This window comes from Chelonus insularis, unplaced genomic scaffold (genome assembly GCF_013357705.1).
Source record: "Chelonus insularis isolate UGA/USDA-ARS -01 unplaced genomic scaffold, ASM1335770v1 contig_60_pilon, whole genome shotgun sequence".
Taxonomy (NCBI): domain Eukaryota; kingdom Metazoa; phylum Arthropoda; class Insecta; order Hymenoptera; family Braconidae; genus Chelonus; species Chelonus insularis.
The window spans coordinates 60091-75565 of NW_023276666.1; the positions used below are offsets into that span (position 1 = coordinate 60091).

A 15475-nucleotide genomic window follows, 5' to 3' on the forward strand; every position below is an offset into this window, starting at 1 on the left:
GCCGTGGTAACTTTATACGAAAGATCAATAAATAACAAAAAAAGTTTCTTTTAAATTTATTTTCTTCCGTCAGTATCCTTCATTTAATCAAAGCTCGCATTTACGATAAAACAACTTAAATTTTTTGTTATTATCTCGAGTTCGATTATTTATTTTGAATTCTATTAGTATTAAGTATAGAAGTTTTTCCATTCTATTAAAACTTATGAAATTTTCCCGGGGAATCGTAGGACTATGGAAATGGTTCCCTATGGCACATAACAACAACAAAATCATCAATTAAGTTGGAGATTCTATAAGAATGTCCAATAAATAAATTAGACGAAAAAAAATCGTTTTTTCTAAAAGAAAACTTACTTTTTTTTTACAAAAAAATTTAAATTGACCAATTAGAACAGTGTCATCATTTTATTTTACAGAGGGAATGATTTTTGAGGACTTTTTTTCAACAGTATTCAATAAACTTCTATTTGGTATAGTTTCTTGCCAGATTCATAATTTTGTGGTTTTTAAGACGTTTTTAGGACTGTTTTTGGATAATATGATGATTATCTACAAGTCGTTAACCATCATTTTATTACACGCAGAGAAATGTATAGTAAAAATTACCCGGAATTTTATAGTAATTTGGTGACACTGCAGGGTGAGGGTAAAAATTACTATACACATTATAAAAATGACTGTGCACATTGTAAAAATTACTAAACTGCATAAAAAAGCCAAATATGATATGCTAAAACTGAACTGTAACCGAAACAAATAAGTTGTTGTAACTGTAACAAATGAGTTGTTAAATTTTTAACTTGGAACACGAACAAAACTGATTTAAATTCTGAAAAAATGATCAATAAGAGTATCAGCTCTAAATTATTATTATTAATACTTTAACAGTATCTACGATTGTATTTTTTTTTAATTAGTTATGAGCTAGGAGATTCCCGCGACTTTGTTTACGCAATGTGTAGAATTGCGTTTGATAGTGATAAATTGATCGAATTTTTTCTGCATAGTAATCTCCTAAATAAAATGAAACGATTAAGATGCACATTGCAACGTGATATATAGCATAGATTTCGTTTTTCTTTATTTATAACAAATTAAATCGTTATAAACGGAAGAAGTAGGTTTCTATGCATTTTTCTGGTTTGTAACGTTATTTTAGTAAAAGAAAAAATTACGCGTTAGATGAACTTCAATGTATAGCATGGATTTCGTTTCATGAATGAAAATATATTTTTTTTATTTATAACAATTGAATTTGTTGCAACCATTAATTAAAAAACGTTATCTATGCAACAAATTCAAGCTCATTTAACGAGAAATTTCTTGTATTATTGTTGATAGGAAATTACAACTTATATAGAATAAATGTAATCGAATATTTTATTTATTACAATTGCTTTTCTTCTAAATGAGCGTATATTGAATTTAATATAGAATTCGACTTAATACTGGTTTTGATTAATACACACAAATTTATTCTTTCTCTTTTTTGTTTTATATCAGAGTATTATGTATTTGAAACTGGCTCATTTAAATGATGAAATTATTATTTAAAACTTCACTCAATCAATTGATTTTTACATTACGTAATTTTAGCAAAATTATAACAGTTAGGACTGTTAAACGGATGTAAATTAATCAACTAACACTATTCAACAAATAACTATTTATTAACTATTAAATTAACAGTAACAGATAAGATAATGAGAGAGTATGTCTAATAATGCCTGGTATGAGTCTTTAAATTGTCTGTGTATAGTCTTGAGTTCACTGGGGTTTCATGTATAGAGTTACTAAAATTTCTGAAGATGAGTTTACTGATAAGTTAGAAGATCATTAGAAAGTTGTAAGTTTTCCAGAACTTGTCTCTGAACCAGGAATAGTCTGATTTGTTCTGTGTTGGCGTCAGTCACAGAGCCACAAGGGAGTTCTTTGTGTGTGGATCTTGTGTGTATGTCTGTCCATGAGGCCGTGAAGCGTCTTAGCAAACATCATTCACGCATATGTTGCATTGATCTCGTCTTTAATTGATTGTAACATATTCAATTATTGTAACTTATTTACATAAGAAAAAAGTAGCCTATAACCTTCTCTAGAATTCCCTCTCTATGTATGGCAAGTTTGGCTGCAATTGGATTTTTACTTAAGATCAATTTAAGCTATCAATAAGACTACTACAATTAAAATTTAAACTTGTTGTTACGAATGCATTTTATTCTTCCCTTTTTATTCTAATTTTTGGAATATTTTCTATATTTTGAGTCGATGGAACGGAAGGTGGTGGAACAACCCTGGTTAAACATTCAGATAAAATCTTTTAAAAAAAAATTTATAAGAATAAATCAGAAAATTGCATCAAAAATATTACACTCTTTATCAGTGTTATGTAATTTTGCTCTTTAAAGGTGTCAATATGTAAACCATATGCTTAACCTTAGAGACTTTAAGTTCCTCTTTTTAGTCCTAGCCTTTCGACCAATAGACAGGGATGAGGGGATCTTCGATAGAGAAAGTAAAAATGTGTGATTTATATAAAAAACAATAACAAAATTTTATTAAATGAAAATTATTGAAAAATTATAACAACAATTTAAACGTTACCAACAGATGATTTCTTTTACTCTGGTCGAGATGAATTACAATTAATTGGTCCTCAGTCGATGTTCCAGTCAGCGCAATTATTCACTTTTTCTCGCGAATTAATTTAAATATCAATTTCAAAATAATTTGACAATCAAATAAACTTTATACAAAAATTCACAAACTGAAATATTATCAATATAATGTTCAAGACAAAACAAGACTAACGATTTCAAGAGATGTTCCACGACGATCTGATCTCGATCTTACTTTTTCGACAACTGACTGATGCATCAAACCTTACGTATTTATTTAGTCGAATGTGACATAATTAGAAGTCCCTTGCTTCAGGCGCGCACAAGTCCCTTCGCATGGTCTTTTCCCTTTTTGGAAAAGCTTAACGCTCTTCTTATGTCACGTACTCTTTTTTAGAGTTTTATTGCTTTTCGCCACGTGGGTTTTCCAAAAGCAATAAAATATCTAAAAAATGACTTCCTCAACTATTCTTCGAAATCCTTTCTATTTTAACGAAATCTTAGGAAAACTCAAAAAAATAACTTGAGTAATAATCGTTAACCTCAATCCTTAAGTTTATCGCTATTCATTTTTAGCTTTTCTTAAAATATATTTTAAATAATTATATGAAATAATTAAAAATACATTTAGACATTACATCAGTATCTATAAGACATTTTCTTATAAATTCTTATAAAACAAGTGATATTTCTGATGCAATTTTCCAATTTATTGTTAAAACATAATAAGAATCTTATAATACATAAGAAATTATTGAGAATGTTCTAATCGCTTTGTATAAGAATCTATAAGCACGTTTTGTATTGTTTTCTATCAGAATTTGTAAGAAATTTTTTAGAATATTCTGATCGTTCTGTATGAGAATCTATAAGCATGTGTTGTATCGTTTTTTATCGGAATTTATCTTCTTACCACAAAAAAAATCAGTTTGAACGAAGGAAATTTTAATTCGTTCTGGACGTTTCTTATTTATACGGATTTGTTGTTCAATATACACCTGAAATGAAATCGTTGGATTTTCCATCTGAATGTATATGATTTTATAAAATAAAATATTATCAGATTGGATAAGAACTTGTTGGTAAATAATTATTATCTATAAATCAACTTTTTTTACAAGAAACTCTGGGACTGTATCCCATACGATCTATTTTTAACCAGTAAAATTTTACTATTTCCTATTGCGTCACTGAGCAATTCTACAAATAGTAAATATTAACTAAGAATTACTTTCTTTGCTTAAACATTTCTATTGGAAAAGGTTGAATCCTATAGGCTTTTTCCTATAGCAAAATTCTAATAGAGAATGTCGTAACGAGAAAAAATTTCTAAGTCACATTTTCATGCTTGATGAATTCATAAATGTTCTTCTGAGAAACGGTCTTGCAGTTTCTTATAGAAATAGTTGATATGTTGATGGAAATTATTTACCAATAAGTCTTCATTCAGTCTAATAATATTTTATCTTATAGAATCCTATATATTCGGATGGGAAATCAAACTGCGTCACTTATTTATAAATTCTTATAGGATCTTATTTAGAACGATCTAATAGTTTCTTATAAAAATAGTTGATATGTTGATGGAAATTATTTACTAATAAGTCTTGCAACTTGCAACTACTTATGCCATTGATTGTTCTGAATATTGAAAATAATTTTTTATGTTATAGTTGTGATTGCCGTAAGGTATAATTCATTCTTCCAAAGGATTAATTCTACTATCCCAATATGTTCATTTGCAATTCAGCATGTGAATTTATTCATTCTTAGTAGTACATTTTTTTATCATCATCATTTTCATTTTCTCTTAGTAAAAGCATGCAACTCGAGTTAGTCTATAGTTTCATCCAATAATATTAACTATTGCAAAAACCAGTCAATTACTTATTGTTGAGAATTAAGTAATTTTCAAGTTTGAATTGCCAGCTGACAGAAACTTCGGCAGCCATCTTGGGAGTAGGTTGATAACCAATCGACCAACTAATCGATAATTCTAATTCTAGTCACTCATTTGACTAATTTTCAGTGTCCATTTTGACTACTGAAGTTCCTGTCGCCATTCTTTTTTTGTTCTCATTCACGTGTACACACAATTCTAATTCTTTCCTAAAAAATCTATTCTTTCTAAGTCAATCGTTAGTGCCAGTACAATTCTGAATCAACAAAAACATTCACCAGTTCGTTCTATAAGTAAATCAAAAACTATTTAAAGACAAGTCACAGTAAATTCAAGTAATTAATTCACATTAAGTTTGCATTACATTGATAGGCTTACGCCATGTGCACAATCATTATTCTACTAAACTTGTGAAGCGTGTTGAGCTCGTGGACTACGTCAATAATATCGAAAATACTAAATTTAGTTGACGGGAGACATTCAATCATTATTGAGTTAATATTTCATTAAGATTCTGTGCTTACAATGGACATTCATTGAGTTCTAAAGACATTCATTCATTTTTTTAGTGAAGAAAAATCTTGTACAGTGTATAGTGTAGTTGTTAGTGCTACTTAATAAAGAATTTTATATTTTTTATAACACCTGACTTCTCCATCAGCTCTGTTCCGGCACACTCATCCCTATCCTTAAACAGTTAGGTTATTCACAAGTTGACATTTTGTCAACACATACCATTTAAATTAGGAATAAGGGATCTATTAGATAAATTTAAGTTCTTTCAACGTGACAAACTAAAAATCATGAATTGAATCAAAGCGTGGAAAGTGGTCTTCCAACTAGTAGTTCTTCTAGTTCATTATCGAAACAAGTGACAAAAATGTCACAAAAATCAAAAAAGAATTCTGACACTATTCCATATCCAGTTCAATTGCCAAAAATACCTCTTTATTGACAAAAAAAATTAGATACGGATGGAAAAGTTGAAATCTTAAAATCTGTTACAGTCCAGTCAAGTTAGACCTGAAATGGCAATTTTTTACCCTTGGTCAAACTTGGTTGAAATATTTCTGAGCATGCTAATTTTAACTAGGGATAGTTTTAAGGGGATTGTAAACCCAGTTTCAAGACTAAAAAGGGGTAAGATTGCTCCGAAAGCCGTTTTTTCACATTTTTCGCGTAAACTATTATAGAGAGACAGCATATCGAACGCACTCTTCGTACTCATAGCGAGTTTTTAAGCACAATAAACGTACTTAGAGGAATCGTAAAATAAAAAACCCCATATAATAGAAAGAGAGGGTTATGTTTATACAATAAGAATGAAAGGAAGAGAAGCTGACGTCCGGACAGTTAAGTGCATCAATCAGACATTGCCGTGCTTATTTTAAGAGGAAAGCAAATGACAAAAATCGAAACGTTCTGCTAAAAACGCAACTATAACATCAGTTTCTACTTTACGAGATGTGTAAGAAAGTTTTGGAACTTTTCACTCTTCTGATAATAAGATGAACCATTGTTAATTGTATATTTTTTCATGTAATTGTAGATGTCAAACTCAAACTGATATAAATAGTGCTTTGGCAGAGTTACAGAAAAGTAGTAATATCACTAATAATGAAAATGTACAAAGATTATTAAGGGAAGCATTGTCTACTCGATGAATATAGATTGAAAACGATACTAAGGGTATCGAAGAAGTGACTGAACTATTCATAGATGGTGTTTGAATTAGAAATATTAAAATAGGAATCCTTACAATCTCTTCTAGAAAATATTGATATGAAGTTTATAAAATTGAGGCCACTATTTAAAATTAACAATTTAACAGACGAAGAAAAATGTACTATTTTAATTAAAATAAGCGATCCACTGTTTACTACTCAAAAAGTAAGTGAAAATAACTTTTGCAGAAAATCGTTGGCTTAGTGTAATTTAAATTTTTAATTGGCTTATGAATTTAATTAATTGATTAGGCTTTAGCATCCACCGAATATCTTTTGATGTCAGACAAAAAATCTCCATGAGTTGTATTGTATACAGCGTAGGGATCCATTGATACTTTTTTTATTGTTACTGATACCTTGAGAATTCAAATTCCAGAACCAACAGTCAATAGAATTGTTCTCGCTTTATTAGCTGCTTACTATGTGTGGGATACATAGTATGTGTTATATGCTATGAATATGCTCAATTATCGAACTTTTAGGTGTATCAGAAACTAATGGAAGACTCAGACTTTATGTGTTTACGCCACTTATTTCAGGTTAGGTTAGGTAAAGGATCTTATATTACCACGGATTCGACATGGTGTCTCTAACTTTGAAAATATACTATGACCTTGAAATAGATATAAGACTGCAGAAGTGAGTGCGTGTATTCTCACTTACCTTTATGTAGACTTGATAATACTGCTTGGTGACGATGATATAGACGAAGCAGAATGCAAGATATAAACGAAGCAAATCAACTGAGAGAGAATTCCTGGACCACCGACGTGCCAAAGCAAGGACGAGATTATACGAATTTGATGTGGATCTTTCGTCCGTCTAAAGGCAAGAGACAAATTTCTCTGAGACTTCTCCAATCCCTGTAAAGCATGCAAATGAAAATACGCGTAGAGTACACCGAGATAATTTCTTCCACACGTAAAACGAGATAGAAAAACTTTATTACAAAGACAATTCCAATTTACACGGCGGAATATCTCCGCGCGTCCTGAAGCAAGCTATAACGTATCTTATTATGCCTACAAAGATAGAGTTATTTGTGACAGAGAAGAATTGACCCGGGTACAGGACGGCAAAGTTACATTTATAATTTTCTCTTTGTAATACTCAAGGTCAACAATTAATATAATGACTCGAATTACAAAGACATTTTCCAAATAATATTCAAAATATTATCTCGTTCGGAAAAATCCATTATATATAAGAATATATCATTTATTTAATACTTTGTTCCGTATAATTTATGCTTGATTTCCAATAAATTCATAGTTTGCTTGTTGTTCTGACTTTGAGTCGGCTGAGTGAGAAGTCGGGACTTTGTGGACTGTATTTTTTTAGGATGTTTGGATGCTAGAACAGTCGGGACTTTTGAACGGTGTAAATGAGTTGGCTGACACTATTTAACAGTAACAGTTAACGATTTATTAAACACTAAAATCACAGTAACAGAAAAATAACAATAGAAGAGTCTTTGAATTGTCTGTACAGTCTTGAGTTCACGGAAATTTCACACAGAGTTCACTGATGAGTTGACTGATGAGTAGAGGATCACAGGAAAGTTGTAAGTTTTCCTGTACTGGTCTCTGCACCAGGAGTAGCCTGATTTTTTTGAGTAGTCTGAGTTTCATTGTGTTGGCGTCAGCCACACAGACACAAGCGAGTTGTTGGTGTATGGATCTTGTGTGTGTGTCTGTCCATGAGGCCGTGAGGCGTCGAAGCCGACATCATTCGCGCCTTTTGTAAGAAGGTGCTGATGCGGACCAACATGAGCTTCCTGAGGATGTCTTCTAAGAGGTAGACTGCCTGATGAGTTCATAATCATCACTATAGATGATTAACTGGTGAGTTAGTCCATGTCTGAGGAGTTGTCTGGGTTTTCACTAGAGAGTTCGACTGCGTGAGCTCTCTGCTAGTACACACGTACCTAATTGGCGAAAATGAGTTGGCAGGAGAGACCTTGAGTCATCTAATTATTCGGTGGGGAGAAAAATGTTAGGCCGTCGATAGAGTACCTTAGACCAAGTCAGAACACTTGTACTACGGTTAACTTTCCTTTATTACTTGTAAAATAAAACCCTTTTTACTCTATTGGCTGAATAAATATTTCGCTTGATCTATTTGAATTCCCCGTCGAACTCTGGGACATTAATCTGTTGCTGACCTTCATCATTAGACTCTGGAACCGGCGAGCTGAAGCAGAGGGGAACATAACCAACAGCGCTGGGTTGTTGTTGTCTCATTGGGTTGGATGGCATTCGACAGCACGTTACAATCGTCTGAGAAGTGTCAAGGTCAGCTTTACCTAAACAAAGTATTGAATGAAGCATTAAAGCATTTTACTATTGATTATTTTTTTTTTTTTCGTGATGAAACTATTCTGATCAGATAAACTGAGTTGTTAATTATTAGAGTAACTTACCATTCGAGATAATTATCTTTATAATAATTTTGAGCTCAAAAAATACTTTCAACTAAGAAAAAAAAATTAGTTTATTACAAGTTATTAACTATAAAGTTCTAGAACATAGAAAATTAACCAGAGCGTACTAGATTATCGTAAATAACAACAATTAGAACTTAAATTTTACTTGAGTCTTCATTTGCACTAACTTATACAATAATAGTTGAATATCTCACAAAATACTGCAGGTTGATTGAAATGTCTTGAAGGTATGAGTACCACTAGTGTCTTGAATGTCTTGATAGTCTGAGTGTATGGGCTTCCAGGTAGCACACAATGCACTGTTCACAATTAATGACGGCTTGAAGGTACTTGAGGTGTCCTGTCTGACTGTGTGAGAGGTTGTAAGTCTCTCACAATGCAGCAATGATGAGGATGAAGATCAGTGATGAGTGAAAGATACTATTTTCACTCAAGCAGTGTTCACCGACACTGATTTCGATGCCTGATGCACGTACTCGCAACGGCAACAGGCTGAGAGTTATTACACAAATGTTTTTGGACAGCAGAGGATGATTGGCTGACCACAGTAGTGCATAACACTTTCTTGAGTGTCTGAGATACTTGCAGAGTCACAACCAAATGTGAAAGAAAAATGGCGCCTGAGTTTTTTGGTTCATGAAATACCGGTAGCGTTGAGTTTCTGGCAGCCCAGGAACTGTTGCCATCTGAACGGACGGCGCAGACATGAATAAATTTCTGAGTTTTTAACATTAACATTGAATTTTAAATAGTTACTCTTTGTATACGTCACCATTATAACAAAGTTTAGACTTTCTAAATGTACTATTTAACGTATGTAAAACTAAAATAAAGAAATTTTATTTACGAATTTTTTTAATTATCTATAAGATTAATTTGTTAAAGTATTTTAATTCTTTTCTTTAATTTGATCAAAGTGGGACATTTCGTGAACTTATGTAATAAAATTGTGAGTAGCATTGTAAATTTATGTAAGTAAACTTTTATCAACAGCACACTTTATACCCGCGGCTCTATTATTTGTTGCGGGGTATGCAGGCTGTCAAGCATTAGGCGCTGCATGGTTAGGAATCGCCGCTCTTCTTGTATCTGGCACGGCTCCTGCGGGAGCATTAGCAGCAGTGGCTGATCTTGCGCCAGCTGAATCTCCTGCGTGTGCAGCGGCTGCCTGTGCCCTTTGTTCAACACTTGGTGCTGCGGGATTACTAGCAGCCAATTATTTCGTTATACAAGCAATTCATGGATCTGTGAGTACTATTTTAAATAAATACAATTTTTTTAGAGAAAAATAAATTATAGTTACGTAAAAAATTAGTTATTTTTATCTTTTTTGAAGTTATTAAATTTTGAAAATAAATTGAAAAAAATTCAAATCTCTCAAAGACTATTAATTCATCGGTTCAATTATTTGTTCATTAGTTACATTTTTATTCAATAGTATCAACATTACTGTTCGTGATTAACAATAAAATTGGTTATGAAATAGGCAAAATCCTTAAGTTCAATATTCCTATCAGACTATGAAGTATTGAGATGTGCGGTACAATATAATAACTGTGAAATCGAAATAATTTTATTCTGCATATCTTAGTTCTTATTCATGAATAAATTCATTGACTGTATTTAATTGTTGATGGCTAGTTACATCAATTTCGTATCCCTGCTAAAACAATCCTATTAAGAGAAGGGAGTTCAATGGAAAAATTGCATCGGAAATTCCCTATTGAATCCTATTGAAGTTTTTTTTTCCCATAGAAATCGCTTGAATCCTATTCAGATGCCCCCCTGAGGTACGCTGAATCCTATTCAACTTCCCAATAGAATTTGATACTATTCAATTGGAATATTGTTGTCTCAGAATTGCCTACAGAATAATGCAAAATCCTATTAGATTCTTCAATAGGATTCTAGTGAATTTAATAGGACTTGTGATATTACAATTTCCTCACTGAAACGAGGCGATTCTTATTCGATGCTTTAATAGAATTTGATATAATTCAATGGCAATATTGTTGTCGCAGAATTCCCTATAAAATTAAAGTTAAACCTATTGAACGATCCAATAGGATCTTATTACTACAAAAAAAAATTCTTTTAAACGAAAGGAAATTTTAATTCTCTCTAGAGGTTCTTTGTTTATACGAATTTGTTGTTTGAATATACACCTGGAATGAAATTTGTTAGAAACTTTGTCCGAAAAAATCCTGATAACGGTGAGATTCGATCGTGGCATCCTCGGGTCAATAGTCCGGTACGCTGCCGACTGCGCTATTCTAAAACATGACTTTCGCCTAATCTATTTGGGTTAAAAATTTGAAATAATTTGAATGTTAATTAAGTTTGCATCCTAGCAAGTATTTTAAAGCAGAAAAAGAGTAATTGTCATTTGTAAAGATATGACAGGAATGCAACTCAGAAATTATATATTCATCTCAATGTCCCATGATAGGATTTTATATTATTTAAAAGAAGAACATTAAAACAATTTCTATAAAAAATCAATGAATTCGAAAGGGAAACACGACTTAGAAATTTTTTAAATTATCTGTTAAACGTTCATTATAAATGTTAAATTTTCATTATATATTAAACGTCAAACCTATTGAATAATGTAAAATCCTATTGACTTTGGAGTTGATTTTTTTTTGCATAAAAAACACTTTCAAATACACTTATAAATAAAAAAAACTTATATTTTTAAAGGGGTCAATTCCAAAAACGTATTTTGTGATACTATTTCAAGGATTATAATATTTTCGTGGGTATTGATGATAGACGGAAAAGATTTCGAATTCCATCGCAAAATTCAAATTTTGCTTGTTGACAACGATTTGATGGTTATAAACTAATAAAGTCCGTTTTCATTTCTATAACACAGTTGATAACATTTTTTCAGTAAAATAAGAAATTACACGTTAATAGAATACAAATATGTTGCATAGAACGAATGGAATTGTTATAAACGGAATGAGTGTGTTTTTATCCATTTGATATGATTAGTTACTTCATTTCAGTAAAAGAAAAAATTGTGCGTTAGAAGAATTCAAATATATCTCATAGATCTTTTTTTTCATTATTTATAACAAACTTCATTGTTATAAACGGAAAAAGTATGTTTTCATCTATGTCATACGGTTGGCAACATTTTTTTAGTAAAAGAAAAAATTATGCGTTAAAAGTACTCATATATATAGCATGGATCCCTATTCTTATTGTTTATAACGATTTAAAACTTTTTATTTAAATATTACCACGATCAATAATCATTTGTTAGTAGCAATGTTCAATTGTTATGGACACAATTCCATATTATTAACAATTATTAATGACTATTGTAGCGTCTTTAATGCTGTTTACTCAATCCCCTGACACGAGTTTAAAATTCTTTCATTGCTGATTTTGTTTTTTAAATTTTTTTTTTTCGATGAAATATTGTCATTATATATCCATACAAATATTCCAATCATTTAATATTCATATTTTTTACAAGATTTTGATTATGATTTTTAATCATGAGTTTCAAAGTATTTGAAGTATCAGTAACAGATTTTAACATCATAAATGGTAGTGATATACCCGATAGCTTACCATCGCTGAGCATCCACAAAAGTTAGAAAAGGAACCCCAAATATCAATTTGGAGTCCATATAAATACAATCAAAGTATTTGTCTGTTTATTCAAAATAATTATCTAATCGGCTGAATCAATTCCAACTTCACAAACACATAAATAAAAATGTTGAAAATGACATAGGCTACTCTTGAAACTGTTATAAACATGCATATTGATTTTTAGTACCGTGTGTTATTTGTAATAATTACATCGTTTAACAACTGAAAAATTCACTTTCTATTAAGAAGATTGAACGGATCATTTACCTTGATCATGTCGGAATGTTTATTCGCAATTTCACGATTATTGTTTTCGGCAAAAATGAAACATGACTATGATGAAAAATATGCACTACTAATAATAAATAAATTCACATGCTAAATCGCAAACAAATAATACATCGGGATAGTAGCTGTTCTGACTTCGAGTCGGCCGGACGAGCAAACAAAAAAACTAGTGGACTGTATGAATTAAGAGCAGAATAAGAACAAAAGGTTGGATGCTAGAAGGTTCAAAAATATAGTTTATTAACACAGACTGCTTGAGTTTTATAGTTTTTATTCCACAATAACACTTAACTTAAAACAATAGAAATTCTTAATCACTAAGTTTGGGTGAATTGACTGTACATTAATTGTTCATACACTTCTGAGTTGTCTGATGGTTATTTTGTCACCAAATAACAGAGTCTCAAAAAACAGTGAATAGCAACATTCACAGTATACACCAGAGTTATTCGGGGGAGCGATGTATAGGTGAATGTCCGTGAGGCACTATGGCGTCGACGCCAGTTCAGCTTCGCGCCCAAAGACACTACGAACTGAATATACTGGACCAATTGCACTGATGAGAGTACTTTGATGATTCACGTTTCTTCGTGAGAGCTGTCTGAGTCTATTCGACCGTACGTTATTGTACAACGAGTGAGCTGACTGCAAAAAACTACGATTTGACTGCGAATACTTGTACAGAGCTGACCGCGTGATTTGCCTGGAGCTAACTGACTTTGTAATTTTCTACAGAGTTAACCGCGTGATTTGCCTGGAGCTAACTGACGCCACAAGTGCTCGACCGCGTGCTTGTTGGCGTCACTAGGGCCGTAGAGTTGCCTGCTGGGCCATGAGGGAAATACTTCCCGATGATTGGTCCAGTGAGTTGACTGACGCGCCGGTGGACAAGTCCGGCATTAACAATTTTTTAATATTTCTGACTAACTGACTTGGGCCCCTCCAAGTCAGAACATTGTCCCACCATCAGCAACGCCTTTGCTGATCTTCTGCTGGTGGAGTGTATGGTAAGATGACTAGTTTGGTGAGTGGTCTGATGAGCTCTGCTGTTGCTGTCCTGAGTTTGACTGTTCTGATGAGTCCGTCTGATCCTGGGAACACCTCAATCACTCTGGCGAGAGGCCACTTCGTTGGTGGGAACCTCTCGTCAGTGAGTAGTACAAGTGAGCCGACTGTGATGTTGTGAGCGGGGTGTTTCCACTTGGAAATGGCAAGTTGCTGCTGAAGGTATTGTGTTGACCACGTTGACCAAAACGATTGGAGTCGCTGCTGAATAAATTGCCACCTGGACAAGCGTGGCATTGGCACATCTTCCAGTGGAGGCTCTGGTAATGTTACTAGAGGTTCACCAACCAAGAAGTGTGCTGGAGTCAACGCTGAGATGTCTGTAGAGTCGGCTGAGAGAGGCTCGAGTGGTCTGGAGTTAAGGACTGCTTCTATCTGGACAAGCAGTGTGGAAAGCTCTTCATATGTAAAGAGTGAGTCGCCTATCGTTCTGTTAAGATGGAACTTTACTGATTTGACTGCAGCTTCCCACTTTCCTCCCATGTGTGGTGCAGCTGGTGGATTAAACTTCCAATCAGTTCCATCTTTTGCAATTACAGCTGCGAGTTGACTGAACTGTTGAGTCCCCTGCTTGAAGAGTTGTCTGATGAGCGTGTCTGCGCCTTGAAACGTGGTGCCACAATCACTGTGGAGAGTTCTGCAGACACCTCGACGTCCAGTGAACCTTCTGAACGCTGCAATAAATGAGTCTGCTGAATAATCTGTTACAATTTCTACATGAAGCGCAGAAGTAACGAAGCACACAAAAATGCACATCCAACCCTTAGATGTTTTGGCGCCTCTGCCTTTCCAAGTCTTTAGCGTGATGGGACCAGCGTAATCCACACCACAGACGGCAAATGGTCGGGCTGGAGTGATTCTTGATAACGGCAATTGACCCCATTAACTGCTTCGCTCGTTCGCCACGTAAACGAGCACATTTCATACAATGATAAATATAGGATCGTACTGGGAGTCGTCCGCCAATGATCCAGTACGATGATCGTATGAGGTTCAGAGTTGCCTGCGTCCCACCGTGCAATGTTCTTTCATGAGCATCTGCAATGATTAGTCTGGAAAGATGAGTTTTCTGTGGTAGGATTGCAGGATGCTTTGCTTCTTGGTCCAAGCTAGCATTTGCTAACCTCCCTCCAACACGTATGACCCCTTGAGTGTCAATAAATGCTGTCAATCGTGCGAGGGGGTGTGAGACGGGCAGTGAATTTGAGTTGATCTGCTTGATTTCCTGTGAGAAGTACGATTCTTGAGTTGCCTTTATCCAAAAAATCCTTGCTCTCTCTAATTCTTGTGGCGTGAGAGGGAAGGTGAGAGATGACTGCGGTACTCGTCTGAGGAGTTGGCTAAATCTGAAGCAAATTGCAGTCACTCTGAGCAATTTGATTAGCCGAGAATGTCTGTATATCATATCCCAATGATAATCATGTTGAATTGTCTGAGTAAGTAAAGTGAGCCCGGGCCGCTCTTCCTGCTGAGCTTTTGAATCGTACACTGATGATTGCGTTGGCCATAATGATTCGTCTGCTGTTAACCACTGTGGTCCTGTCCACCACAGGGGGTGCTTCCGAAGCTGGGATATGCTGATACCTCGAGAAGCACAATCCGCTGGATTTTGTTTGCCAGGTACAAACCTCCAAACGCCGATTGGAGTGAGATCTTGAATTGCTGACACTCTGTTTCTTACAAACTCCTTCCAACGGGATGAGTGAGACTAAATCCAGGTCAAAGTCACTGAGGAGTCTGTCCAACATACGAGTTGAGTTGGCTGAATGTCTAAGTTGTTCCTTACATAAGTGATTAGTCTGGCAAGCAGCAATGCTGC

The 15475-nt window shown here is 33.7% G+C and overlaps 1 protein-coding gene across 1 annotated transcript in view; it reads left to right on the plus strand.

Moving 5' to 3' along the window:
- The window catches only part of LOC118070465 (uncharacterized), an 85266-nt gene that overhangs the window by 7461 nt on the left and 62330 nt on the right, over positions 1-15475 (plus strand). Inside the window, exon 3 of the mRNA XM_035089066.1 lies at positions 9685-9938. Coding sequence (XP_034944957.1) covers positions 9685-9938 — 254 coding nt within the window. The remainder of the gene's footprint in view (positions 1-9684; positions 9939-15475) is intronic.